We start from the raw sequence: 25,862 nt of genomic DNA, 5'->3' as shown, positions 1-25,862 counted from the left end.
TACCTCGTCTTACATCCTTAGTTCATTCCAAAAATCTCAAGTTGAATAAACCCGAGACACTGATACCCCATAAACCCCTATAACGACACTAATACAATAAGCCGCTCAATGGTTTCACATTTTACCGTATTTTCAAATTGTTTGTACATTTTCATTGAATTCATTGAATGATCACAAATGTTGATCCTACTTTTATACCAAAGACTGTAGAAAGAACATTTACTTATAATCTTATACTCCAGTACTCATGTTAGTTCTCACTCTCCAGTGTTCTGTATTGTTGAAAGATTTATGATTAAACTCTTGATGTCACCCAAATGAGGATGGGTTCCTCTTTTGAGTCTGGTTCCTCTCAAGGTTTCTTTCTCATAACATCTAAGGTAGTTTTTCCTTGCCACAGTCGCCACGGCTGCTCATCAGGGATAAATACACACCATTCACCTTAACTGTTGATTTATGTAAAGCTGCTTTGAGACAATGTCTGTTGTGAAAAGCGCTATACAAATAAACTTGACTTGACTTGACTTGACTTGTAAAGATTTGCGTTTCCCGTATATCCTCTAGGGTGGCTGGGACCAGGGGGAGCGGGCACAGGAGTGGTTCGATTTGGGCGTTGAGGTTGCAATAGTCGATGCAGGGCCGGAGTCCCCTCCTTTATTCTCCACAAAGAGGCTGCAGGGGAGGAGGATGGAGTGATGAAGCCCTGCCAGAGAGCTTGTTGGACGTAATCCTCCATTGCTGCGCATTCTGGAACTACCAATGTGTACACCCGCACTTTAGGCAGCTTTGCGTCTGGCACCAAATCAATGGCTTCACTCGAGGATGTCACACGTGTTCCTGGAGAACTTCAGTGCGTGTAGTGCCAGCCAGGGACGCACCAGGATGATGCTTGCCGTGGAGTTCTCAAGGACGAGGAACCCGGATCTCCTCAAGATGGAACAAGCTGACCTGGAGGATGACCACCGGGGCACAGTACTTCACCCAGCCACGCCTGAAGGGTCTCCCTTGGATGGTTTGCACCACCAGCTCCCGTGTCCCTCTCTCCCGGCGCAGCTGAAGCTGCTCTAGGCATCCTGGGAGATGAAGTTGACCGCTGAGCCGGAATCTACAAGGTTAGTGCTATATCATTTATACTGTGTGAGTGAGAAATTAAAGTTTACTTTATATACTTAAAAAAATGTCATACACAGTCAAAATATATGGTTTTATTTTTTTAGAAATGTATTTATTGTAAGTCTGTTTAAATCCTTTCCAAAACTGTTAAAGATCTATTCATAAATAATGTATCATACTACAATCAATAGGCTAAGTTCTAAAAATTAAGTGGTACTTACATGTAAATTTTTTATGCACTGCAGACAGCTGTAATAGCTCTTTCTACTTGTTCCCTCACAATTCTCAAAATCCTCTTCAAAGCTAGGAAAAGGAAATTCCACCTAGTGTCATTTGGCCTCAAGAGCTGGAGTTTGCAGTTTTCTTTGATTATCTCAGCAGCTGTGGTGCATCTTGCAATTTTGTGCCACAGACTTGAGCACTTTGCAAATGCTGAGCGGGACAGACGTTTGTATGTCGAATTGGAATTGGCTTCCAAGACATCAACTGTAGATTAAGGAGGTGGCAGGCACAGATGGTGTTAAGCCAATTGATATTTCAGGCCATTATCTTGGTCCAACATGGTTTCAAACTCAACACCCTTATTGTTTTTCCCACCTCTTCATCATCAACATCATATACATCACCACTCTTTCTTCCTCCCATCTGACTTTGCCTGGCCCCTTCCACAGTTTCAGGATTATTATTTTCTTTAAGCTCACCATGGATTCTGAATGCTTTTAGAAAATTGGAGCCGTTGTCGGTTGTTGTGCGGATGTTGAACTCAGTGTGAATTTCATACATGGCACCTGCAAGTGCAAAAAACAAAAATTGTGCCTTTCAGTTGTTTACATGCTAGGGCATTATAACATCTCTGTGGAGTTTCTGGATCTATCCACCTACTGTATGAAGCTCTGTCGGTGTGTTGTCCAGCAGTCAGTGGTGGTTGCAATGAACTCAATTTCACTCATGGCTGCTTTCAGGGTGTTCTTCATTTTCTGTGTTTCCTTTTTAACTTATTTTTTTACAGTGCCACGAGACATTACCACAACACTTGGTTGTAAGAGATGCACAAGAGATTTAAAACCCTCCTGTTTAACAACACTTATTGGGTGTAGACCCTGAGTGACAAAGCTAACAATAGCTTCATCCATGATGTGCTGTGAGACCCTCTTGGTTTCACACAACTTAATTTGCTTTGATGAGGGGCCTTTATCTGACGATCTTCTTTTTAGAGCAGTTGATGTGGGCTGGGTATATCTCTCCAAGTGATTGGTGTGCTTTCTCTAGAAGTGACAAGTAGATTCAAGTAACAGACAGACAAATAGGACATAGGAAAGTCATTCAACAACAGAATTAGAGTTCCTTAAAAGTAAACATTATACACCCAGGGGTGATTTTATGTTGAAGTTAAATTTATATTCCAATAAAAATAACAGCTAGCTAACATTACAAATGTATAGTAAGCTAAGTTAACTAACATTCACTAATTAAGCAAACACATGAGCTGCCTTAAAGTTAATGTGATAGCGTTTTAAAATAAAAACGGCTCATGACAAGAAAGATATAACAATAATACCTGTATGTGCTTTCTTCAATTTAAGGGCGAATTTTTGAAAGTCAGCACTTCATGTTTTTTGGCTTGACACAATTCGCAAACGCGATCGCCAGAAATCCTTTTGACGTCAATAATTTCTAAAATCTCCCTCATATATGGCCATGGGAGTTCGGGAATGTCTTTGTTTTTATTAATTTTCACATCGGTGACTCCCTCGGTATTCACTTTAGCCATTCCTCTTGTTGCCTTGCTCATTGTTAGCTCCGCTAGCCTACGTCTACATCTGATAGCCTGGAAATAGTACACCAGTGGTATGGTGTAAAAGCTGCACATTGATAGGTTGATAGACTAGAAACGGCCCTCAATTAAAATAAATAATACTAAAAGTAACAAAGCTGTTTTGAAAATGTAAGAAGTTGAAAGAACAGATATTTGTGTAAAAAGTAAAAAGTTGTATTTGTAAATTTTTCTCCCACCTCTGAGGTAACGTATAGGAATGGTTAGATTTACTGATTTGCATCAATGCATCAGATACAAGTTTTTTTGTTTTTTTGTTTTTTATCACGATGCATCATATTTGAACATATTTGCATTTGTAAAAAACTATTTATTTATATATAATTATTATTTGATGTGCTATTGTTTTACTATTTAGAAAGTGCACAATAATTTGTGATCAATATTTGATATCTAGATTAATTTCTCCTCATTTAACTGTTTTTCAAATCACATAGAATATTAGATTAACATGGCAGAGGTAGATCTGCGTCTTCCTGGAGACCGAACAGGAAAAAAACGTCTGGTTTTACTTAAATGTTTTCCTTTTTTTGATTAAAGATTTATGATTTTCTATCTGTCTGAACCAAAAAAATAAAAGTGAACTATCTTTACCATATTGAGTTGCATAGCATCATGAGTTGCACAGTACATGCCTTACTCAAGTCATTTTATATTGTATGTCAGTATTCTCTTTTTCTTGCATTGTTTAAAAGTAAATGTTGAAGAAACAGTGTTATTTTTCCCAAGCTTGAAAAAGCTTAATAATTTCTGTTAAAGGAAAATGTAAATGTGTCTAAACTCATTTGGGCCAAAATGTTGTTTTATAAGCAAATAAGAAGTGTTTATTTCTAAAGAAAATATTGGAGAAAATTTCTGTGTCCAGAATAAACAATGTTTTTGGTGTCTTTAAGATGTTTATTAAGATAGTAGGATGTTAACTGCATGTTGCACATAAATGAATGTTAACAGTTTGGGTCATTTCATTAAATATTTTCAGGTCTATATTTTATGTTGCATTAACATAATTAATTATATTGCTTTAATGCAAATGAGCTACATTGAAGCTTAAAGTTTAAATTGAAACAACTTGTAATTAATTGTATTTTAGTATTAATATTATTGGTCTTACTTTTTTTTTTTTAAGTATTAACGTTAAGTTAAACATTTGAGTTAATGGGAAAGATATTTTATAGTTATTTTTACTTAAAACCTACTTAAGTTGAATTTACTTGAAAAGTATGATGCAAAAATGGTGCATATGTATTTTAAGTAAACCCAACACATAATTTTTTACAATGTGCTTAAGCCTAAGTGTATGTAAATGTTTGGCTTCAAATGTATAAAGCGTTATTAAATATTTTGTTTTAAACAGTGTACAACAACCACTTGGGCTTGGTACCCAAAAACCTTCTGAGTTCTTCTTCTTCTTCTTTCAGCTTCTCCCATTAGGGGGCGCCACAGCGGATTATCCATCACTATACCCCCTGTCCTCTACATCTGCCTCTTTCAAACCAACTACCTGCATGCCTTCCCTCACCACATCCATAAACCTCCTCCTTGGCCTTTATCTTCTCCTCCTTCTTGGTGGCTCCATCCAACAACCTTCTGACTAATTGTTTATAAACCAAACCCACATTAATAAATATTCTAAAATAATGAACATTAGAAAGTATAAATGGTATGGCAGAATAGTACCATTCCTTTTCTACTGCCTCACATAGTTGATGAGCCATGCTATCAAATGAACTGCTAGTATAGCAGTTATAGACTTTAAGATTTCTAATCAAAGGTCATGAGTTCAAATCCCATCATGACCAAGTTCCCACTTTTAGGCCCTTAACCAAGACCCTTGACCCTCAAGTGCTCAGGTGTATAAATAAGATAATTGTGCTTTGAAAGAGGGCGTCTGCCAAATGCGGTAAATGTAAATATACGAGAGATTTCAGGATGGACTCATAACGATATTACACAAATATCACTTCTGCTTGAGTCACAACACAGGTCGAGTTTCACATTATTTAGGCAGTGTTTCTAAATACCATTCTTATCTTATCCGACAGACAAAATTTCATGTCTGTTCTGCCAAAACGTGTTGGCAAACAAATAAGGCAGAACGTTTCCAAGTTCTCAACAGTCTATACAGGATATCATTCACTGGGAATGATTAGGAAGATACATATCTGAGTGTAAAGGAATCAGTGCTAAATTAAAAAAGAAGATGGCAGCAAAACTAGTGAATTTAAAATTCATGCAGAGTTGATGAAGGGTTAGGGTAAATGTAATAAACTGGCCTTGTATAAAAACTTTCTTTCGGCTTCTCCCATTAGGGGTCGCCACAGCGTATCCTCCACACGTTTGATTTGGCACGTTTTACGCTGGATGCCCTTCCTAACGCAACCCTCCCCAATTTATCCGGGTTTGGGACCGGCACTGAGAGTGGCCTTGTATACTACAAATAAAAAAAACCTAGGTAAACAATTTATAGGTTTAATGTGGTACATTTTATTCGTTGCACTATAACATGTTCAGTGTACTCACAAGGACTTAGTGCTTATTTCTTCACCCTTTCCACATTAGAGAGTTGGGTTTATTTTGGGCATGAACAATGCTGCAAGGATCGGCTGACTGGGCTCTAGTACAGCCTCTGACTGAGCTCACATTCTTTTTGCGTATCTCTGGTTGACTCCCCTCTCCAAAAATAGTTACAGCATCACAGACCAGGGCTTTGTTATGTACCCATCTGATCAAGTTCTTAAAGCCATTTGCTCCAGCAGTGCCTACTGATAACAGTCACCCTCAAACTCGTGATCGTTAACAATACCATTTGAGAGGAAAGGACAAGTCTGCGGTGTGGTACTTTACCTCACAGAAGGCAATGAGTACCTTTGGATATCGCAGGGAGCTGAGCAAGTATGAAGAGGTGGATGAGGATGAGTTGCTTGCTTCGCTGACAGCTGAAGAGCTCCAGGAATTGGAAAATGAGCTGGATGATATTGATCCAGATGATAAAGTCCCCTTTGGACTAAGGCAGAAGGACCAGACGGTTAAAACCCCCACGGGCACGTTTAGCCGAGAGGCTCTAATGAAATACTGGGAGAAAGAGACACGCCAGATTCTTGAAAATGAGAGGATGGGCTCTTTAAGCCCTACGTCAGTAAGTAAAAAAATAACAACTATAATAAAAATGTTTGCATTTGTTAGGTTATAGGTTATATATTTTTTTATTCTATTGTAATAAAATGTTCTAGAACATTCTTTCTGTTACCAATCACTGAAATCAGTTAGACATGACAAAAAAAAACTTTGCTCAGACCTTGAAATGTGTATTAAAGCTTTGCTATTGATTCCAGGGTAGTGAAAATAATGAAAAAGGCCACATAACAGAAAGCAACAGTGAGGAATCAGAAGAAGAGAAAGTAGCTGAAGATGAGAAGGAAATAGACGGTTGTGAAGATGACGAAGAAGAAGAAGATCATATAGAAAAGGATGAAATAGAAGAGCAAGTCACTGAGGAAGAGGAAGAAGATGAGGAAGAAGAGGCAGAGGAAGAGGAGGAGGAAGAGGAGGAGGAAGAGGAGGAGAAAAAAGAAATTGTCCAAAAGCAGGACCTTGAACAGGAGAGTGTTCTGGAGAAATGTGATTCTCTGCAAAACCTGTCCAACAATCAATCAAACCTTAAGCCAGAATATTCTGTGAGAAGAACTTCACCACAAGAGTCAAACCAATTGTCAGGAAACCCCACTGTCCTTGATGAAGCTCTGGAAAAGGTCCTACATGATGACCCTGACACCACTGAAGTCAATCTCAATAATATTGACAACATTTGCCAGGAAAACTTGATACGTTTCTCAGAAGCATTGCGCTTTAATACACATGTGCGAGTGTTTACTCTGGCAAACACTCGGGCTGATGACCCAGTAGCATTTGCCATTGCCAAAATGTTGAAGGAGAACTGCCACATTATAACCCTAAACATTGAATCTAACTACATTACAGGAAAGGGTATACTAGCACTGGTGCAAGCACTTACACACAATAAAAATCTAACAGAGCTCCGCTTCCACAACCAGCGGCATATCTGTGGAGGTCAGGTTGAGATGGAGATGGTCAAACTCTTGAGAGAGAACACCACCCTGCTCAAGCTTGGCTACCAGTTTGACCTGCCTGGCCCTCGAATGAGCATGACTGGCATCCTCACACGCAATCAAGACTTCCAAAGGCAGAGGAGGATGCAAGAATTGCGTAAGCAGCAAGGAGGCGCCTCAACTCCTATCAACCCACGAACGAGTCTTCTTCAAAATACCACTCCAACCTCCTCTCCATATATATCCCCTAGAAGTTCACCATGGTCCTCTCCAAAACTGCCACGTAATGATGTGATCAAAAGAACCCCTCAACCAAGTCTTCCACCACCTCCTCCACCTCCACCACCACCTCCTCCTCCTCCACCTCCCCCACCTCTTCCTAAAGCCAAGAGCATCCCTGAGAAAAGAGGTCCAACTAGAATGATTGCAGAGGTCATCAAACTTCAAGAAGCGAGTGCCAAAAAGCAGGAGGATCAGAGCAAGGGCAAGTCTAAGTCCAAAAAAGGCAAGAAAAGTGTTTCAAAGGAAAACGGGACTGAAAACATTCTTAGGGAGCTGAAAAATGCACTGAGGCCCATTGCAGACAGGGATAGTTCCAGACCCTCTACACCGATGCGGTCGGCTCGCGACGAGCTCATGGCCGCTATCCGAGCAAGCAGTGTCAAATCGCTCAAACGGGTGAGTTTCATAAATGTGGTATAATATAACATAGAAAAAATTGTCAGTTGACTATGTGGATTCCAGTGGTGACTGATCATTCATGTGATACCTTGTTTGTGGGGTGAAATATAGATTTCCTTAAAGCTGTTTTTCAGACTCTAGTGGCCTGGGGGGATAAGGTAGCACTCAATGAATTGGCCCAACTTTTTTACACCAATCGGGCATAACATTATGACCACCTGCCTAATATTGTTTTGGTCCCCCAACACAATTTGCTGCCAAACAATCCTGACCCATTAAACATTAACGGTATTAACTTCTTCAGCAATCTGAGCTACAATAGCTTGTCTGTAGCATCGGACCACACAGGCCGGTCCTTGCTCCCCACATGCAGCAATGGGCCTTGGCCACCCATGTCGCCAGTTTACCACTGTTCCTTCCTACCCATTTTAATAGTAGACTGGGATCTGCAGTTTGGCTGACGACTGGGAACACCCCACAAGAGCTGCAGTTTTGGAGATGCTCTAACCCAGTGGCAAACTTACTCAAATCCTTATGGTGTTATTTATAGTAGTAGAAAAGCCTCAAAAATGAAAAATATTTGGGGGGAATGACAAATTGTGTATACAGCCTACAGAAAACAAAACTAAACTACAATTATTTTACTAGTTTTACCTTTGTAACAAAAAGCCAGTGTTAGCCTAAGATAACAGGATAGTGACCCTCAGTAATACCACTCAGTCACCACTTAGCCACTATAAATACATTCTATTTACTCTGTCTTGATGAGTCAAATACCTCTTAGCGCTGGGTAACGGCATGGCCAGGCTTTATAAACAAGACCTGTCTTCCTATTAATAGAGGATATTTTTAAATTTGACATCGAAATTGACACGCCAAAAGGGGCAACAATGATCAAATCATTCTACTTCCCTGGGGGAGGGGGTAGCTCAGAGGGAGCTCTTCTACCTAAGGGGAGAGGGTATCTCAGGGGTCGCTCTACTACTTGGGAAAGTGATAGCCCAGTTTTTTTAAATGTTGGACTTCTGATCATAAAGTCATATGTTCAAGTCCCACTACCACATCTGGGCCCTTGAGCAAGGCCCTTACCCCTCGACTGCTCAATTGTACAAATGAGATAATTGAAAGTCGTTCTAGATAAGGGTGTCTGTCAAATATAAAGATAAATGTAGTACGTGCTGACCAGAAATCTGTATTTCTTTTTAAACAGGTGGAAGTTCCACAGTATCTTCGATAATGTGGCCAAACACTTTGTACCAAGAAAGAAAGGATGGCCAATGCTACAGATCATCTACTTTCCATAGCATCATGTTCATAATAAATACCACAAATCTATCTTCAGGGTTAAGCCTACAGCGGAAAAGTGCTTTAAGCTCAGTTAATTCCAGTCCCTGGTTTGTTCCTGATTCGATCTGGTTTACTGTTTGTATGGAGTTTATTTGTTGAATGTTGTCCTGATGTTTGCTTGGGTTTTCTCATTTCCTTACACCTAGTAAAATACATATCTGTAGTGTGTGAATTAGTGTACATTGTATATTTGACTCTGATGTTCCGTTTAGGGTGCATTTCTGGCTCACACTTTTACCCAAAACAAGCCCTGGATGAATATTTAAGGATCGTGCTCAGAACATCAGCTTTCCAGAACATCTGAAAAAGTAGCGCAAAAGTTGATGTGTTGAAGATTTGTGTTTTTTTTTCCGTTTTCTGTTTTTTCATGATTAAAGATGGCAGCAATTGAAATATGGATGGGAACCAAATTTGATAGCAATGCTGCAAAGACTCCTTATATACGCTTTATTTTTAACGACTCTCACCACTCAGTGTGCACTGTCTTTCGAACTACACTTTGTTCTAACAAGATATATATATATAAATAAAAAAAACAATGTATAGAAAAAAATAGATATTGAATATAGATGCTTTTTAAAGACCCTTTTTCGTTTGGTAAACTTTGTGATGTTTTTGTGTGGGCAGAGCTTAGAGGGGGAGGTGAAAATATGTCCCTGAAAACTTCAATAACGCTAGCTATTAAGTTTTGTTAGTTTGTTTGTAAGGAATGTCTGGCCAAAATCTGATTTTATCTGACTATAATAAGGTCTATTTAATTTTCAAGAGTGCAAATGTTACTTGAAAACGTTAACTTTATTGAACAAAACCAGAATGGCCAACCTGTACGCACTCACTCGACAGACGGACAATCTGATTCATTCGGTTGGCTACTAACACTGGCAAATATTAGCAAATACTTGGACACACACCTCACACATAACATTAGCTTGTTTACTGTTAACTCTCACTTTCTACAAATACACTTATGGCAACTGTAGAAAGAGAGACGACAACAAACATTTTTCTGTATGTTCAGTCTCTGGTCATTAGCTAGCGTTTAGCTTACGCATACAATATGTGTTACATGAGATCAATTGTTCCACAATTTCTAAACAGTTAGGCATGCATTAGAAGGCTTTAGACACGTAACCAAACCATAAACCATATCAACGAAAGACAATAGTTTCTTAACTGATAAAGTGTGCACTGCACTGTGTTTAACCACAGCTGTCAACTTTTTATTTTTTTGTTGGTAATTTTGGTCTGATATTGGCACTAAAAGGGTCTATTAGAATTATGTATTGTTATATAGAGGAAATATGGGAAAAACGCAGTATTTTCATCTTGTGAGACAAATAACAATAGCAGTTTCTGATTGGTTTGCATAAAGACATGTCTTTAGTACACTGGCACAGCAATAGATTTTAGATTTCTATTTTAATTCTTTTTAGGTAATTCTGTGTATAAATGTAAATATTTCTGTTGATGTGGAAAAATAAACCTATACCCTTTATTTCATATCCAATTTATTATCCATTGTCAATTGACTTTGTTTCCCTGACTGTAATGTTCTGCTATATATATATATATATATATATATATATATATATATATATATATATATATATATATATATATATATATATATATATATATACAGTATATTTCTGTCCACCTTTTAAAATAAAAATCACTTAAACACAAATATTTCTAACCTTAGAATGTCTAACCTAAGTTTCTGATCACAAAAATTTCTAACCTTTTTATTTGTACAAAACCTTTATACTGTACATCAGGGGTCACCAACCTTTAAAACTGAGAGCTACTTCTTGGGTACAGATTAATGTGGAGGGCTACCAGTTTGATACCCACTTCTGAAATAACAAATTTGCTCAATTTACCTTTAATTATATGTCATTATTAATAATGAATAATATTCATCTATGTGAAGACACTGATCATGTTAATGATTTCTCACAATAATTATCAACAATGATTTAACAAGGTAGGAAACATAAATATCAATATGAAAACTTTTTCTATAAATCTCTGCAAGTATTTACATTTTCAAATGATCATATACATATTTATGAGGGCTGTCAAAATGATCGCATTGATAACACGTTAATGCGAATTCATTTTAACGGCACGAGTTTGATTCATTTTATCGACGTTCAATCAATGCAGTGTGCATTTGTGTTTCACCATTAAATAGGTAAAAAACATAAAAATACAAATAAATAAATATAAAAGAGGCGAAACTTAAACCTTTAATGCAATACAACCTTTATTCACGACATACTTTCTTTCCTCAGACATACTGATGCGGCAAGTCTCAAATCAAGCATCGAAATCTTCCATGATAAACACGTCTGCCAATTAAAACCAAAAGGCAATTGTCTTCATGCTCTATGTTGAGTTTTATTTCTCTGATAATAAACATACATTTGCATGAAGCATCTATAGTTGATTAAAGTATTAAAAACTTGAACTGTATTAATCTAAGGTGCATAGACGACAGATAAAAATGTGCGATTAAGTTGTGATTTGTTACCAGTTAACTCATGACAATCATGCGAATAATCACTATTATATATTTTAATCGATTGACAGCCCTAATATTTAAAGTAAATGCTACTCCAAATATATATATATATATATATATATATATATATATATATATATATATATATATATATATATATATATATATATATACTTAAATGTGCATTTTAATTAAACGTGAACACAAAAAAAAAAAATATATATATATATATATATATATATATATATATATATATATATATATATATATATATATAAGGCCATCTGGACCAGCTCTTCTTCTTCTACCTTGGCCATAGCCAACTAGTGGTGATTGCTGTTTTTATTTGCACACTTTTGGTTTTTCTTTATTATTTTGAACGTCGTGATGCAGTGTCACTATACTGTCGATCAGCTCGGATTCAAAGCGTCACGCAGTGCACGTGCCAATTTAAAGTCTTAAAGCTCACGCTGTTTGGAACTCTGAAAGAGCCGCCTGCAAATAACAATCCATCCTCAAATGTTGCAGATGCAAATCAGCTAAATAAGGCTCCATTTATTTGAATGTTATAATCAAAAATACAAATACAATCTGTGCTTTCTTTGCATGCCAATTTATAGTTTTTTGGTGTAGCAGCCCGCGAGGGATGAATTTATTTTGGAGCCATCAGGTCAGTATGCGTGTAAGCGGTGACTCGTGACGCCAAGATTAGCGTATGACCGGTGACTCCAGTTAAAATACTTGACTCGTTGTGTGACACGGGACAGCAGGTGGCAGTTCACTGGAAACATTTAATCTCTGATTAACAGAACAAATCAGCAGCCTCTCAGGTGATATTGCCATTATTGTTCTCTGTCCCACGAGATTTCAATACAGAAAAGGGAAATAACAGCATGGGAAAAAATGAAGACGGGAAAACAGAATGAAAAGTAGACAAAAATAACGAAAAATAAACTGGTAAATGAAACAAATAAACAGCCTTTCAGATGCTATTGCTCTTATTGTTCTCTATAAAATAAATGTGTGGTACACTTATCACCATGTGCTCTTACATTCACAAAATATAACCCAAAAATACACAGATAATTAAAGTAACATTACACATAAATCTGAGTGAAAAAATTTATTATAATTATTAAGATAAAGATTAAATACATTTATCAGACACTCAAGAATCAGATTTCAAAACAGAAAAGGGAAGAGGAGGAGTCAGGACAGGAAGAAGAAGCACTCATTTGAAGCAGGTAACCACAAAAGACTCATAAATAAACAATTTTGTGTAAATTCTTCGGCTACGTCCACACTAAGTTTGATACATTTTTAAACCATAAATGTTTTTGTCTAAAATAAAATGGGTGCAATAAAACGTCTCAAAACACTTACATCCCTGTACACGAGCAAAACATAAAACGCTTCAACCTGCGTCATTTCCGCTTTGCTGTTTATTTACTTTCCGGCTCTTCAAAAAGACTGAAGATGCGTCATCGTTTTCGAAAGCCTTCGTTTTACAAGTCCACTCTGCAAAACGGAAAGGCCGTTTTCAAAAAGCTTTGTTTTCGTTGACTAAAAAGGTGTCTCCGTGTGGATCATCAATGCATCCAGACTGTGCATTTTTTATGTTTGCTTTGTAGAAATCAAGAGTTATATTTATATTAAGTTTGTAATCTTGCATACCAGTGTAGATTTATTAATTGCTAGAGACTCAAAGCACTTTTGTACGTCGCTCTGGACACGGGAGTCTGCTAAATGGTGCAAATGTAAATGTGAATGTATAAAAATTTGGAGAAAAGATTAGCATTTCTGTCAGCATTACCAATGATGCTATGCCTCTGTTGCTATAGAGACGGAGCCAGAGGAAGGCAGTGGTGAGTGACATGAAAAAAGAGGGAAATTAAAAAATGAATCAGTTGTTAGGGTCAGCCATGATACAGCATCCCTGGATCAGGGAATGTAAGAGCACAGGACTGGAAGTTCTAGAGCTCGAACCCTTGACCTTCTGATCACTAACCCAAAGCCTTTACCCACTGAGTTACTTCCCCTCAAAAACATAAATAATCAGAAGCACTTCTAAATTTGCTTTGTATATTGTCTACTGCTTGCACGGTATTTTCACTGGTACAGACTGAATTCTTCTTCCTTGACTAGAATGACACCTCAAATGACTGCTAAAATTAAACCAGTGTCATGCCCACAAATAATCACAGTACCTCCTAATCCGACCCATGTGCATTTATATGTGTTGGAGCAGATCCCCGAGCCGAAATCCATTCCACAGCTGCTCAAGGCAAAACTGCTTCAGTGTTAATTCCTTCAATTAGCTGCGCTCGTCTCCCGAAGCCAAAAATGAACTCCCTTCCCATGTGTTAGTTTTGTGTTTTGTTCAATCGGGGAATGAATATGAAGAATATGAATTGTCCCACTGCTTTCTCTGAATTGACTAAACCACCCATCAGGGTTGCACAAGCCAGTGCACTTTTAGTGCTGGTCCCAATCCCGGATAAAAGGAGAGGGTTGCGTTAGGAAGGGCATCCAGCGTAAAACGTGGCAAATCAAATATGCGGATCACAAATAAGAATTTTCTACCGGATCGGTCGAGGCCCGGGTTACCAACGACCGCCACAGGTATCGGTAGTCAACAGGGTACCGATGGAAATTGGGCTACTGTTGGCCAAAGGAGGAGAAGGAGAGGAGAAAGACGTCTACAGAGACAGCATGGAAAAGGAGAAGTAGAGGAGAGTGGAGGTTCGGGTTGGTACTTTAAATGTTGGTACTATGACGGGTAAAGGGAGAGAGATAGCTGATATGATGGAGAGGAGAAAGGTAGATATGTTGTGTTTTCAGGAGACCAAGTGGAAAGGGAGTAAGGCCAGGAACATTGGAGGTGGGTTTAAGCTGTTCTATCATGGTGTGGATGGAAAGAGAAATGGTGTAGGGGTGATCCTGAAGGAAGAGTACAGTAAGAGTGTAGTGGAGGTGAAGAGAGTTTCTGATAGGGTGATGAACGTGAAGCTGGAAGTTGTAGGGCTGATGATAAATGTCATCAGTGCTTATGCTCCACAAATAGGTTGTGAATTAGATGAAGTGGTAGATGGTGTACCTAGGAATGGAAGATTAATGATTGGGATTTCAATGGGCATGTAGGTGAAGGGAACAGAGGTGATGAGGAGGTGATGGGTAGGTATGGTTTTAAGGAGAGGAATGTGGAAGGGCAGATGGTGGTAGATTTTGCTAAAAAAGGATGGAAATAGCAGTGGTGAACACTTCTTTTAAGAAGAAGGAGGATCATAGGGTGACGTATAACCGTGGAGGAAGGTGCACACAGGTGGACTATGTTCTATGTAGGAGATGCAACCTGAAGGAGATTGGAGACTGTAAGGTGTTGACAGGGGACATTGTAGCTGGACAACATCAGATGGTGGTCTGTAAGATGGTTTTGGAGGTGAAGTAGAAGAGGAGGAGAGTGAGGACTGAAAGAAGAGTAAGATGGTGGAAACTGAAGGAGGAAGACTGTAGTGTGAGATTAATAGAAGAGGTCAGACAGGGGCTCAGTGGTGGTGAGGAGGTGCTGGATGATTGGGCAACTACTGCAGGAGTGATAAGAGAGGCAGCTAGAAAGGGACTTGGTATGACATCTGGAAATAGAAATGAAGACAAAGAGACGTGGTGGTGGAATGAGGAAGTGCAGGAGAGCATAAGCAGAAAGAGGTTGCCAAAACAGAATTGGGATCAACAGAGTGATGAGAAAATTAGGCAGGAGTACAAGGAGATGCAGCAGCAGGTGAAGAGGGATGTGGCGAAAACCAAGGAAAAGGCATACGAGGAGCTGTATGAGAAGTTGAACACTAAGGAAGAAGAAAAGGATTTGTACCGATTGGCCAGACAGAGAGACTGAGCTGGGAAGGATGTGCTGCAAGTTAAAGGGTGGAGATGGAAATAGGTTGACTAGTAAGGAGAGTGTGTTGAGAAGATGGAGGGAGTATTTTGAGCAGCTGATGAATGGGGAAAATGAGAGAGAGAGAAGGTTGGATGATGTGGAGATGGTGATGCAGGAAGTGGATAGGATTAGTAAGGAGAAAGTGAGAGCAGCGATTAAGAGGATGAAAAGTGAAAAGTCGGTTGGACCAGATGACACACCGGTAGAAGCATGAAGATGTTTAGGAGAGATGGCAGGGGAGTTTTTAACCAGATTGTTCAACAAGATTCTGGAAGGTGAGGGTATGCCTGAATAATGGAAAAGGAGTGTGCTGGTACCGACCTTTAAGCATAAGGGAGATGTGCAGACCTGCAGTAACTACATTGGTTTTAAGTTGACCAGTCACACAATGAAGTTTTGGGAAAGAGTATTGGAAGCCAGGCTGAGAGAAGAGGTGACCATCTGTGAGCAACAGTATAGTTTCATGCCAAACAAGAGCACCACAGATGCCTTATTTGCTTTGAAAATGTTGATGGAGAAGTATAGAGAAGGACAGAAGGAGTTGCATTGTGTTTGTGGATATAGAGAAAGTGTAACAGGGTGGAGAGAGGAGTTGTGGTATTGTATGAGGAAGTCAGGTGTGGCAGAGAAGTATGTGAGGGTGGTGCAGGACATGTACAGTGGTGTGGAAAAGTGTTTGCCCCCTTCCTGATTACTTTTTTTTATTTTTTATGTTTGTCATCAAACATCAAACTAATTTAAATATTAGTAAAAGATAAAACAAGTGATCACAACATGCAGTTTTTAAATTACAGATTTTATTATTGAGAGAAAACAAAATCCAAAACTTCATGGCCCTGGGTAAAAAAAGTGTTTGCCCCCTAAACCTAATAACTGTTTGGGCCACCCTGAGCAACAACTGCAATCAAGCATTTGAGATAACTTGCGATGAGTCTGTTACAGCGCTGTGGAGGAATTTTGGTCCACTCATCTATGCAGTTTTTGAGTGTTTAAAGGCTCTGGCATGGAGAAGCTGGTGTTGGATCTATGATGATAGCAAATGTTGAGCTATTTTATGAGTGGCTCAGTAGCTCCTGTTTTTTTGCCAACAGTCAAGCATGGTGGTGGTAGCATCATGATCTGGGGCTGCATGAGTGCTGCTGGTACTGCGTTTCATTGAGCGAAACATGGATTCCAACGTGTATTGTGAGATTATGAAGCAGAACATGATGCCCTCCCTTCAGAAACTGGGCCCAACGGCAGTTCAACAATGATAACAACCCCAACAACAATTGTGGAAGGCGATATATATATACATATATATATATACACATACAGTGTTGTGCTCGTTACTAAAAAATAGTAACTAGTTACAGTTACTCGTTACTTCATTCAAAAAGTAACTCCGTTACTGTTAAAAGTAACTTTTTAGTTACTTTTTTAAAAGAATGTTCTTTAATGTTCCCATTAATGCCCTTTTATGCGTTATGGTCTACAAACACAAAACTGACTTAAACACAAAGTAATTTTTAAACACTATTTTATTAAAGTCAGACCAGCACAAACTGAATATATCACAAGGATTTCTGAAATAAATAACAAAACAAGCTGAATAATATATTCACAATCAAAAACTAAAGTGGCTTCTGCTGTTGTGTTGAGCCTTAAAATGTTCCTTTCACAGCTGAACAATGTAGAACAGAACACCGGGTTAGCTTCTAGCTCCTCAGGCATGGAGGTCCTGTAGGAGCTTCGACAGATTGGAGTTGTTGTTTATCACAGTAGATACGAGCTTCGAACCAGAAAGACACAGTTTACATTTGACTAAAAGGTTTTTGTCTTTATACTCAACTAAAGTGAAATAATGAGCATATTTCCACTTTGAGAAACTCGTCTTGCTCTCGCCTCGACTCGCCATTACTGCCGCACAGACCTGAATAAACGGAGACAAGCCCACAGTGCATCTTCTTCGTGTTTACAGTGGTTCATCCACCAATCCTACAATGTGTCTCTGCTGTAAACAGGTTAGACTGTAGGCTACACTTCAGCCCAAATTCATTCATTTATAAAAGTAACGGGTAACGCACCATACGGTAACGGAGTTACTTTATTTTTTTAAAAGTAACGCGTTACAGTATTAGTTACTGTAAAAAGTAACTAGTTACCGGTAAAAAGTATTAGTTACCGGTAACGCGTTACTGCCCAACACTGTGTGTGTGTATGTATATATATATATATATATATATATATATATATATACACATACACACATACATACACACACACACACACACACACCCTATATTGCTGTTTTTGGTCATTGTATTGTACAATTATGGTATTTAGTCACAATTTGCCCTCCTAATTCCCTCCACTCTTCTAGATGTTCCACCAGATTTTGGAGTGTGCTTATGGATATTTGTGTTCATCAGCCACAAGGGTGTTATGAAAGGCAGGTACTGATGTAGGTGAGGAGACCTGGGGTGCAGTCAGCGTTCACATTCATCCCAAAGGTGTTCAGTAGGGATGAGATCAGAGCCACTCAAGATCTTCCTCTCCAAAGCATGTAAACCAGATCTTCAAGGAGCTCACTTTGTGCACAGGGGCATCGCCATGCTGGAACAGGTTTGGGTTTCCAAGTTCAAGTGAATGCAAAATTTTATTAGAGCGCCATCTAAAGACGTCCTGAAGAACTGTTTGCTTCCAGGTAAAGACAATACAGTAGAGAAAAATATAGCAGACAGAAAAAAAGAAAAAAAAAAAGTAAGAAAGACAATACAGCAGAGAAAAAGAGAGAGAGCAAAGAAAACAGAAGAATGCAAGAAGACAGCATACAGGAAAAACAAAAAATTAAGAAAGACAGATCAAGAAAGAAAAGATAAAAGAAAGAAAGATAGCAGAAAAAAAGAGACAGCAGAAAGCAAGCAGAGAAAGAAAAAACAACAGAAGGAAAGAATGAAAGAAAAAGTAAAAAGGAATAGGAAAAAAGCAGAGAAAAGAAAGACAGCAGAGAAAACAGAAGAATGAAAGACAGCATAAAGGAATGAAAAAAGTAAGAAAACAGCAGAGAGAAGAAAAAAAGAACAGCAGAAGAAAAGAACGAAAAAATCGCAATTGCAGCCTTTGTATAAATGTTGCCATTTATTTAAGTGTAGAATTCAAATACATTTTTTAACAATTTTCTGCAGTTTATTGATACACATGAATCCCCTCCCCAAACAAAGGAAAATAAAAGCCTGTGGTCAGATTCTGGATCTTTAGAGGAATTAGTAAAGTATCACAGCATGGCTGTTATTAGCATATGACATATGAAGACTTAAAGATCTCACTGATCTCGCATTTAGTTTCTTTTATTATTATTAAATTAAAATTCTCATAATATCAGAAATCAAATATTTCTGCATCTCTGAAGAGAAAACCAGAACCAACCGGTATTTAACATCTGCTTCGGCAACAGATGATGCAAGAAATCCTCAAGCATGATAATTTTTTTTTTTAATTTTAGAATATTTTTTTGTTTTTTTTATATATTTCTCTATTCACATAGCAGATTTCGTGTTTCATGTATGTAAAAATAGAAGATTTAAGATTTTAAGAAAAATAAGGACACCACGAATGGCGTATGAAAATAATTCCTTCGACTCTCCCTGTGTGAAACGAGGCTCGGAAAAGAAAACCCCTTCGCCCTCTACGAGTGAAGAAAGCGTGATGGGACTGACGGTCAGGAGGATGAGCAGAAAGACAAAGGAACCTGGAGTGATAAAAAGGATGAGGAAAGTTTTTCAGGCGAAAAACGAGGTATTATAGAGAGCAATCGAAACGCAAAGACGTGATTCGGATCAATTGCGACTGAAAGACGAGGAACGGTGCAGCGTTTTCCTTTTTTCATTTCGGGAAAAAAAAAAGGCAGCTAGTCCTCCCATTCCTCTTCGTCCTCCTCGTCCTCGTCATCGTCGTCGTCATCTTCATCTGCAGAAGGGGAAAAACATATGATCCAGGGTTAATGTGCTAAAGACATTTAGAAGGCAGAAAAAAAAAATAAGGCAGAAAGAAAGAAAAAAAACTAAAGAAAAATAGACAAAAGAAAACAGATAGAAGAACAAAAAAGCAAGCAGAGAAAGAAAGAACATAAGACAGCAGGAAGAAATAAAAAGGAAAGCAAAGAACACAAAAGAATAAAAAAGACAGCATAAAGAAAGAACAAAAAAGTTAGAAAGACTGCAGAGAGAAAGAAAGAAACAGCAGAGAAAACTAAAGAATAAGGAAGGAATGAGAGAAAGTAAGAAAAATGAAAGACAGCAGAGAACACAAAAGCATAAAAAAGACAGTAGAAAGAAAGCAGCAGAGGAAAAAGGATGGAAAGAAAGAAGACAGCAAGAAGGAAAGTAAGAAAACTGTTAAAAGAAAGACAGCAGAAAAAAAAGAAAAAGGTAAAGAAAAAAGAAACAAATAAAATAGCAGAAAAAGAAAGTGGAAAAGAAAGAAAAAAGAACAGCAGAGGAAAAATAAGAAAGAAAGAAAGAAAGAAAGAAAGAAAGAAAGATAGCAGAGAAAATAAAGAACAATTGAAGATGATAGAGAAAAAGAAAGAACGAAAGACAGCAGTTAGAATTTAAGAAAGCAAGAAAGAAAGAAGAAAAGAAAGAAATAGAGAAAGAAAACTGTAAAAAGAAAGAAAGACAGCAGAAAAATAAAGACAAAAGAAAAAAAAACAAAAAGAAAATAGCAGAGAAAGAAAGTCAGTTGAGAAAAAGAAACAACAGCAGAAAGAAAGGAAAAGAAAGAAAGAAACAAAGAAAGAAAGAAGTGATGCACTTCCGGTCCTTGTAGGGAGTGGGGAAGCGAGAGATACACACCTGAAGAATGAATGGCTTTGCTCCTCTTCTGCATCACCTCCATCAGCGCTCCCACAATTCCTGCTGAAGGGGGCGGAGCTGCAGGAGCCGAGTCTGTACCATCTGCTACCTAAAAACCACGAGAGTCAGGAATCATCTGTCAGACAGCAGAACTTTTCTGATCCATGCAAAATGTCATTTAATCATTTATTTCAAACCCAATAATCAGCAAAAATAAGGAGTAATTGAACCTTTGCAGGACGACATGCAGAATTTCATATGTTACTCATATTTGAGAGCACGCTGCAATCTGTATTCTTTTCACAGCGAGAGTGTTTGTGCCATAAATCACCCTGAAACAGCCAGAGGTGCATATAAAGTATCTAATGTGTGTATGTGTGTATAGAGGTGCATATAGAGTATCTAGTGTGTGCATAAAGGTGCATGCAGAGTATCTAATATGTGTATAGAGGTGCATATAGAGTATCTAGTGTGTGTATAGAGGTGCATATAGAGTATCTAATGTGTGTATAGAGGTGCATATACAGTATCTATTGTGTGTATAGAGGTGCATATAGAGTATCTAGAGTGTGTATAGAGGTGCATATAGAGTATCTAGTGTGTGCATAAAGGTGCGTGCAGAGTATCTAGTGTGTGCATAAAGGTGCATGCAGAGTATCTAATATGTGTATAGAGGTGCATATAGAGTATCTAGTGTGTGTATAGAGGTGCATATAGAGTATCTAATGTGTGTATAGAGGTGCATATAGAGTATCTAATGTGTGTATAGAGGTGCATATAGAGTATCTAGAGTGTGCATAAAGGTGCATATAGAGTATCTAGTGTGTGTATAGAGGTGCATATAGAGTATCTAGTGTGTTTATAGAGGTGCATATAGAGTATCTATTGTGTGTATGTGTGTATAGAGGTGCATATAGAGTATCTAGTGTGTGCATAAAGGTGCATGCGGAGTATCTAATATGTGTATAGAGGTGCATATAGAGTATCTAGTGTGTGTATAGAGGTGCATATAGAGTATCTATTGTGTGTATAGAGGTGCATATAGAGTATCTATTGTGTGTATAGAGGTGCATATAGAGTATCTAGAGTGTGCATAAAGGTGCATATAGAGTATCTAGTGTGTGTATAGAGGTGCATATAGAGTATCTAGTGTGTTTATAGAGGTGCATATAGAGTATCTAGTGTGTGTATAGAGGTGTATATAGAGTATCTAATGTGTGTATAGAGGTACATATAAAGTATCTAATGAGGTAAAATTACAAAATAAATCTATCACAGGGCACAAACAGACAATCAAAACACTCTGTAACATAAAAAAAGCCTTCATGAGGTAGAAATAAATGACGCTGATGCTACAGTGTAGATGAACTCACTGTTTTGAGCTGGATGCCCTGTCGAATTTGGTCCAAAAGTGAGCTCCTCCCGCCGCTCTCCTTGCTCCCTTGTTCGACTTTCTTCAACGCCGCCCCCTCTCGGATCTGCTCCAAGAGCCCAGACCTTTCCTCAGAACCCGGGAGAATAGAATTGAGTGGAGGTGGTCCCGGGGGTGGAGGTGGAGGTGGAGGAAGTGGAGCCCCTCCTCCTGCAGAGGGTGGGGGAGGTGGAGGAGGTGGATTCATGGAGGCAGGCATGGGTGGAGGTGGCAGGTGGCCTCTCGTTGGAGGTGGAGGAGGTGGAAATCCCGCAGCTGGCCTGGAAGGAGGAGGAGGAGGAGCAGAATTGGGAGCTCTGAAGGGAGGCGGGGGAGGTGGAGCTCCTCGTCCTCGAGATGGGGGGGGAGGAGGACCACCTGAGCTTTGGATAGAAGGTGGAGGAGGAGGAGGAGGAGGAGGAGCACCTGAGAATGGACCAGGGGGTGGAGGAGGACCACCTCGGGAGGGTGGAGGAGGAGGAGGAGGAGCTTGAGAGAAGGAATAGCAAAACATGAGCATTGAGCAACAGTAGTTCAGAATTTGTAGTGCCAAAAAATTATACTGAAGTATTTGAACAGTATTTAACCTTACCCTGTCTCCGGAACTCACTCTTCACCGCCTCCACTCCTCCTCTTTTCTCGATAAATTCGTAGATATCCTTTGATGTCTCCTTGTCTTTTAGCTGGGCTTCAGATATACCGCACATATCAAACAGCTTCTTCAGGTCTGGGTCCAGATTATTAACCTGGAAAAAGACAAAAAATTGGGATTAGTTACGGATTTGGATATAGATAATAGGGTTTTTGTAGGAAAAAACATAAAATAAAGAGGTAAAACTAATTAATTCCCACTAAAAATGTATTCCCACTAAATAGAATGAATACGTATATTTAAGATCAGTATTAATGCAGCAAATTGCAATTTTTCTTTTAAATAAATTGGGCAACCCCCAATTTTTCTTCAGGAATATGAATTCCCTGACCAGAATTCTGGGATATACAGCACCTGTCAGTGTGAAAACACCTAGAAGTTTATGGTTTTTAAGACACCTGCATGTTCCTATTGTTTCTATTAGAGGTTGACCAGTTTTACCAATAGCGACACGGATCGTACTTGCAGATAACCGATAAACAAACAAACACTGTGTTGTACTGAACAGCTACTGAACTTTATTCTATGTGAAGAATTTACTCTAGATGAACATCACGTGGTGTTATTGATTCGCCTCTAGAGGCCGCTCTCGTACTGTAAAACGCAACCCGGTAAAACCCGGGTTTTTGATGAGTCATCGGCAAAACTAATAAATCGGTTGAACTCTAGTTTTTATGAAACAAGAATTTGACTGAGTGAGTGGAAGAACGTTTTGTGGACAGTTAAGTCCAAATTGGACAATTTTGGCCTGAACAGAACATCTGTAGGACAGAGACCAAGCGAGAAGATGTTAGCAGACTGCCTCACCCCCACAATCATTCATGGAGGTGGAAGCTTAACGGTTTGGGTTTGTTTTGGTACAGAGAAGGTTGAAGACTAATTCCAGAATGCAAAAGGAACCAACATGGCAACCATTCCATACTTTAACACCATTCAGTTTGGTCTGGACTGCGGCTAACCGGAGCAAACTTTTCAGAACCAACCTCGAGCTGCCGATTTTGGGCCCTTGAGAAGGCCCTTAACCTTCTGTGTATATTACAAGACCATATAACAAAACAATGACCTGAAGCGTAACATAATCCAATAATGTTGACTCAAGAAAGGATCAAAGTGCTTACATCAAATCCTGTGTTAGGATCCCAACCCACATGTCCAACATGCCTGACCGGAAAAAAAACAACACACACACAATGATCAGACTTTTATACTTTTATACATCTAACAGACATTCGATCTGTTAGATTAAAAGATTACACTAGGTGTAGATTTATTTATTTATCAGCATGGTGCAAAATTGATTCAATTCAAACAACTCACCGGAAATTACTCGGCGTGCCGATCTCCGACTTTGTGATTTTCTTCTTTTTGTTCTTGTTTTTGCCCTTGTCTTTTCTCAAGTTGCTTGGGAGGTTGTTGACTTGGAAGTTGTTGTTGTTATATCTGGTGTTGTTGATCTCAGGGTTCCTGATGTCCACCGTTGCCATAAGCAGTGTAGGTCCTGGATCTAAAAACAAACCACGTACTTGTAAGCAAGTAACCCATAACCCTATCTTCCTATAGGACCTACTACATGTTCGAATGAAGGACACGGAAAGAAAAGATCGCTGGCTTAAAAAAAAAAAAAAAAACTTCAGTAAAACTAATTCCAAAAACAATGAATCAGACAATTTTCTTCTGAAACTACCACTAGTTCTTTCTTATAAAATCGTATTACCCTGGTGTTCTTTTGCCTTCATAAATGTTGCCCCCCAGCCCTAAAAGTTCCCCTCACCCCAGCTGATGGAAAGCATAACACGATGCTACCGCCACCACACTTCTTTAAAAAGACAACATCTAATCATTCAACTAGAACAGATGATTATTTGCCAAATATGGATTTTTTTTTTTCTAAACACTCTTCTAATATAAGGACTCTCAAGCTCCTTCCGAGCTCCTTGTGGGCTTCTCCAAGAAAATCCATCTTTGTTTGCTCTCAGAGTTTGATGAACAGTCATCGTTCTTAACATTTTGGCTTTCATCAAAGGAGCCACATCTGCGAACGGGCCTTGCTCAAGGGTCTAAGAATGGCAGCTTGGTGATACCGGGGGTTTGAACCCCTGACCTTCTGATCAGTAACCCAAATCCTTCAGCAATGAACCACTTCCTTCATGTTCTTATATCCTGAAGCTGAACCTGGTCTGTAATATGAGAACATTTTTCCACAGATTTGTAGAGTTTTCAGAGTCAACTGCATCTAGAACAAACAGCCTACATGCCCATTTCCAGTGTGACAGGATTGCTGAGACGCTGCGCCTCCAGGCTGGGAGGATGCACACGGTTAAAACATGAAAGTTTTCGCAACAGGAGGGAACTTAATGAGCAGGAGGTGCAGATCTGGGGACGAGTGCATGCTTTATTCTTTCTCTGTTTAAGTAAATGAAGTGGATCATAAATCCAACTTACCATTTTGTGGCTCTGTTCTTCGTTCTGGAAGACAGAAAGGAGACAAAAATTAGTAAGGGGTGTTTTTAAATGCGATCGCAAGCAGCTTTAATGGAGACTTCTTGTGGAAGGTATGGAACCAGGGTTTCCCCGGCATGACCTGCTGAGTCAGCAGACATGCAGGAGAAACTGACTAAGGAAGCGGTTTAAGGAGGAAAGAAAAGCTTATGACGGGAAGGTAATGAAAAGCAGAACATCTTGGTAGGAGTCCACAGAGTTGCGAGGACTTCAAAGTACCAATCGGTGGTATGAGGTATGAGAAGGTGGCACAATCATGAGAACAAAAAGAGTGTGCAAAAAAAAAAAAAAAAACATGAGTAGGAAAGTGAGGTTTCAAACAAAAAACAGGAAAGAAAGCATTAGAGATGGATTCACCATGTGACCATGCAGACGTTAGTCCTTATTTAGTAGTAGTTCAAGTTATTGCCCTGCATAAATGTTGCCCCCAAGCCTAAGAGGTTCCCCAGTAATTGGGGGAAAACAAAGCTATAACATAACATAAAACATGTAACATAACATAACATATAACACAACACAACATACAGTATAAAATAACAACATAACATAACAACAAAAAACATAACATGACATTAAACATCATGACATAACATAACCTAACATATAACACAACACACAGTATGACATAACACCATAACATAACACAACAACAACAAAACATCATAACATAATATATGGCATAACATAACAAAACATAAATCATAACATGGCATAACATAATACAACATAACATATGACATACAACATCATAACAAAACATGACATAAAACATCATGACATGACATAACCTAACATAACACAACACAACATACAGTAAAACATAACATATAACAACATATAACATAACACAACCACAAAAAAAATAACATAAAACATCATAACATAACATAACCTAACATAACACAACATACAGTATAACATAACACAACATATAACAAAAAACATAAAACATCATAACAGAT

At 38.6% G+C, this 25,862-nt stretch overlaps 2 protein-coding genes and 1 long non-coding RNA gene across 7 annotated transcripts in view; 2 read left to right on the top strand and 1 right to left on the bottom strand.

Annotated features, from left to right (window-relative positions):
- Nucleotides 1-2,620: 2,620 nt before the first annotated feature.
- The window catches only part of LOC310719128 (actin nucleation-promoting factor WASL-like), a 38,859-nt gene continuing 15,617 nt past the window's right edge, over nucleotides 2,621-25,862 (bottom strand). For 4 of the 5 annotated variants that reach the window (XM_083528559.1, XM_083528560.1, XM_083528557.1 and 1 more), the window contains 7 exons: nucleotides 24,844-24,867; nucleotides 23,719-23,905; nucleotides 23,520-23,562; nucleotides 22,342-22,495; nucleotides 21,712-22,238; nucleotides 20,339-20,447; nucleotides 18,605-19,451 (listed from right to left, as the gene is read on the bottom strand). In XM_083528559.1, the coding sequence (XP_083384685.1) occupies nucleotides 19,393-19,451; nucleotides 20,339-20,447; nucleotides 21,712-22,238; nucleotides 22,342-22,495; nucleotides 23,520-23,562; nucleotides 23,719-23,905; nucleotides 24,844-24,867 (1,103 nt within the window). In that variant the 3' untranslated portion in view covers nucleotides 18,605-19,392. Of the gene's footprint in view, nucleotides 2,639-18,604; nucleotides 19,452-20,338; nucleotides 20,448-21,711; nucleotides 22,239-22,341; nucleotides 22,496-23,519; nucleotides 23,563-23,718; nucleotides 23,906-24,843; nucleotides 24,868-25,862 lie in introns of those variants that run through there. The other variant, XM_083528558.1, reaches the window with a different exon arrangement.
- On the top strand, nucleotides 5,666-9,838 carry lmod2b (leiomodin 2 (cardiac) b). The gene is made up of 3 exons (XM_083527737.1): nucleotides 5,666-6,083; nucleotides 6,280-7,692; nucleotides 8,906-9,838. The coding sequence occupies exons 1-3, from the start codon at nucleotides 5,805-5,807 to the stop codon at nucleotides 8,930-8,932; spliced, it is 1,719 nt and encodes a 572-aa protein (XP_083383863.1). The 5' UTR covers nucleotides 5,666-5,804; the 3' UTR covers nucleotides 8,933-9,838.
- Nucleotides 23,868-24,881, top strand: LOC310719243. Its single transcript, XR_014531410.1, has 2 exons — nucleotides 23,868-24,576; nucleotides 24,623-24,881. It is a non-coding gene; the product is annotated as an uncharacterized lncRNA (long non-coding RNA).

The sequence above is a fragment of the Silurus aristotelis genome (assembly GCF_946808225.1).
Source record: "Silurus aristotelis genome assembly, chromosome: 24".
Lineage (NCBI taxonomy): Eukaryota > Metazoa > Chordata > Actinopteri > Siluriformes > Siluridae > Silurus > Silurus aristotelis.
Note: the sequence above shows the minus strand (reverse complement) of the source record. Positions and strands in the feature narration are given on the sequence as shown.